A 3,556-nucleotide genomic window follows, 5' to 3' on the forward strand; every position below is an offset into this window, starting at 1 on the left:
GCTTGTTGCATGTGTGTGTGTGTGTGTGTGTGTGTGTGTGTGTGTGTGTGTGTGTGTGTGTGTGTGTGTGTGTGTGTGTTGTTTCTCTGCAGCTTCACGTCTTCATTCAGTCACACGTGCAGCTGTCAGTGTGAGTTTCCGCAGGCTGCGTGGGTAAAATGTCTCTGTCGGACTCTGCTCCTCTGCACACATCACCACACTCTGCGTGAGGTGGTCAGATCAGATCCTGCAGACAGTCTGACAGCCGTTATGTAATAATTACTGCACTGAGTTCAAAAACAAAAACAAAACAAAAACAAAACAAAAAACAACACAAAGAGAGGCTCCACGACGTCCCTCCTCCTTTCATCACCTTCTCTGTCCTCGTGCACGCTGAGGCCGCAGATCGTGTGTGGAATCACTAAGCACCCACCTCCCTCCTGCCTCACAAACTCTCAGTCTCTGCCATATGGCAACAAAAAAGTGCCACAATTCACCACTTTTACAACCCYTCTGGTGGAAAAGTCAGGCTGAAATTTCCATCTATGAAGTTTGGACACAGTAAACCAGAATGTGAAACCTTGCATATTTTAGTTRTTTCTAGTTACTAAACACAGCTTTGTCCAACGCCGATTGCACAGCCGTGTGGCTCTGCAGAAAACAAGATAAATTTAGGCATCTCCATCTTTGCAGAGGCAAAATCCAGACCACCCTCTCCTCAGCAACACTTTCCAGCTCATCTTGGGGGACCCCAAGGTGTTCCCAGGGAGGATATATGATCCCTCCAGCGAGACTCCCTGGGGTCTCCTACCAGTGGGCCGTGTGGAACCCCTCAAAAAGGAGGCGTCCTGATCAGATGAACCACCTCAACTGACTCCTTTCGATGCAGAGGAGCGGCGCCTCTCTGAGGTCCTCCCCTTGTCTRTAAGGCTGAGCCCGGCCCACCCTACGAAGGAAGCTCATTCCAGCAGCTCATATCCAGGATCTTGTTCTTTCAGTCATGATCCACGCCTCATGGCCACAGGTGACGGTTAGAATAGACAGACCAGTAAATCGAGAGCTTTCGACTCAGCTCTTTCTTCACCACAACCAACCGAAGCAACGCCCTCATTACTGAGGATGAGGCCCCAATCCGGCGATCCATCTCTTGCTCTATCACTCATGAACAAATCATCCAGGTCCTAAAAATTCCTCCACTTAAGGCAAAGACCACCCTCCATCCACCCACCCTTCCCTGTCAAGATCAGTGGCATTGTGTAATATGTCGTTCAAATAATTTAGTTTGGTTCACAGTTTTTGTTCCCTGAATCACTTTATAAACATAAAATATGCCTTTTTAATTGAACTTGATGCATTCTAACTGCTTGATAAAGAGATTTATTGTTATTTTTTTGTTTGTTTGTTTTGCTGTTTGTTTGTTGTTTTTCTTTTAGCTGCTTACTTCGTCAGGAAGAACTTGCATAAATGATTTGCCAAGAGTTCAACTCTGGATGCCCTTCCTGAGCTCAGACTTGCAGCCTCAGATTTGCAAGACCACTGAGCTCCCCCCAGCCCTCCATAATATGTCAAATATTTGGTTTATTATTATTCAACAAGAAAATTGTGCTGCTGTGTGACTTAAATGTGAGTAAAAGTGCAAATTTCTGCTCAGAAGGAGGTATAAATGGTGTAAAGCCCTCCTGAGGTTCATGGTGGCCTGACTTATTTAAACATCACTTTTAAGTCAGACAGGGTATAAAATATGCCATCCCATTCTCACTCCCGAGTCGTCACCTACTGACGCTTTTCCAAAGTTCCCTCTGCGTCCCATTTTGACGCGTCGGGTACTCCRTTTGCGTTATTTTTTTGACGAGATGGGGCGGAATCTGTTGTCATAATTTCTGAAAGTGTAGAAAATTCACAAAAACTACCGTCCCAAAGCCTAAAATTACCTTTATTCCCTTTAGACATCCTGTCCCTGACCCTAAAATTAACCATTAACCCTGATACCTAAAATTAACCATTTTTAGAAAATGTAGGAAATCCARGTCAACTACATGTTCCAAAGCCTAAAATTACCTAATATTCGCTGTAGACATCCTATCCCTGACCCCACTACCTAAACTTAACCATTTATCCTGATCTGTCATTTWAATCTCAGACCCCCACACAAGAAAAGCCGCTGGCGGCAAAGACTGACGCGAGGGGGTCACCTGACACGTCAAAATAAGACACAGAGTATGGTTGGCCTCTGGGGCCATAAATCGGGCGTATATTTACGTGCAAATCCTAACGCGCGGTGCATATATTTACGTGCAAATCCTAACGCGCGGTGACGTAAATAACGTGCGAACTCGCCGTGGCGCCACGCGCGAACGCCGTAAATAAAGCGCGAACACACGGTGGCGTTACGCGCGAACCCGCGGTGGGTTAGTGTTAGGGTTTGGGTTGGGGTTAGGGTAGAAAACGCCACCGCGCCTTCGCACGTTATTTACGGCACTGCGCGTTAGGATTTGCACGTAAATATACGCCCGATTTATGGCCCCAACAGCTTTCCAAGGCAGAGGGAACTTTGGAAATGCGTCAATTTGTTGACGAGTCGAGAGTGAGAATGTATAATATATGCTAATTATGGCAGTTTTGGCTTGCCATACAGCCAGTTGTGACACGGCGGGACAGAACCTGCGGACAAACACATTGCGGATCTGTCCGTGGTGCTGAAAGGAGAGCAGCAGGAGGAGGCGGCGCTGCACCAAACTAACATCTCTCTCCACATGTTCATGTCGGAACAAACACGCGCTCAGTTCTGCCACGTCAGAGGGGAAAAAAAAAAACACTCCAACTTACCATGTTGACTTCAGACACCATGTCGATGCTGGCGATGTCTATCCTCATGCCCACGTCCACGGGGGCTCCTGCGGACAGATCAGACTGTTAGGAGGCGGCGAGCAGCCCGCTGGGCGCCACACATGGTCGCAGCTTTACCTCCAAAATCAGGCCGCAGACGGATGTCATAACCCTTCAGCAACTTGTCCACGGTGGCTTTCACATACGACATGTTGCTGGGTTCGTTTGCGCTGAAAGAATCATAAAATAAAAGCAAAAGCAGCAGAGGAGAGGTTTGCAGGTCAGTGTTTCGCTCAGGCCTGGCCGGAATAAGAAAGCTCAGATCTCACCTTTGCGCGCCGCAGACCACAGAGACCAGCAGGGACCAGCTGCAGAACCAGCAGCACCTCCGGTCCAACATGATCATCCGCATCGCTCCTCCTGCCACGCGAGCTCCTCACGGGTGCAACTTAGGCTGCAGAGCTGTTATTCCACCAAAAAAAAAAAAAAGGAAAAACAAGAAGAAGAAGAAGAATGCAACGCATGCGCGTCCTTTACTTCTCWCTAACATCCGAGCGTCAGCGGCGAGACGAGTTTGCGGAGGAWGAAGAGCGCAGAGAAGAGTCACCTGCAGAGCTCGAGCTGGAAGCCGCGCGCAGCACCGGGCGGTTCCATCAGAACCGTCTGCCTCAAACTTGGAGACGACGCAAGAGTCTCCGGTCACCTTTAGGAGAACAGAGCACAAAGGGAGGGTGTGTGTGTGTGTGTGTGT

At 48.4% G+C, this 3,556-nt stretch overlaps 1 protein-coding gene across 1 annotated transcript in view; it reads right to left on the bottom strand.

Moving 5' to 3' along the window:
* Nucleotides 1-3,547, bottom strand: part of gabrb1 (gamma-aminobutyric acid type A receptor subunit beta1) — a 47,603-nt gene extending 44,056 nt beyond the window's left edge. The window contains exons 1-3 of the mRNA XM_014011886.1: nt 3,135-3,547; nt 2,944-3,035; nt 2,806-2,873 (exon numbers count right to left, since the gene is read on the bottom strand). Of these exons, the coding sequence (XP_013867340.1) occupies nt 2,806-2,873; nt 2,944-3,035; nt 3,135-3,217 (243 nt within the window). The 5' untranslated portion in view covers nt 3,218-3,547. The remainder of the gene's footprint in view (nt 1-2,805; nt 2,874-2,943; nt 3,036-3,134) is intronic.
* Between the last annotated feature and the right edge of the window lie 9 nt (nt 3,548-3,556).

Source organism: Austrofundulus limnaeus, unplaced genomic scaffold (assembly GCF_001266775.1).
Source record: "Austrofundulus limnaeus strain Quisiro unplaced genomic scaffold, Austrofundulus_limnaeus-1.0 Scaffold85, whole genome shotgun sequence".
Classification (NCBI taxonomy): Eukaryota; Metazoa; Chordata; class Actinopteri; order Cyprinodontiformes; family Rivulidae; genus Austrofundulus; species Austrofundulus limnaeus.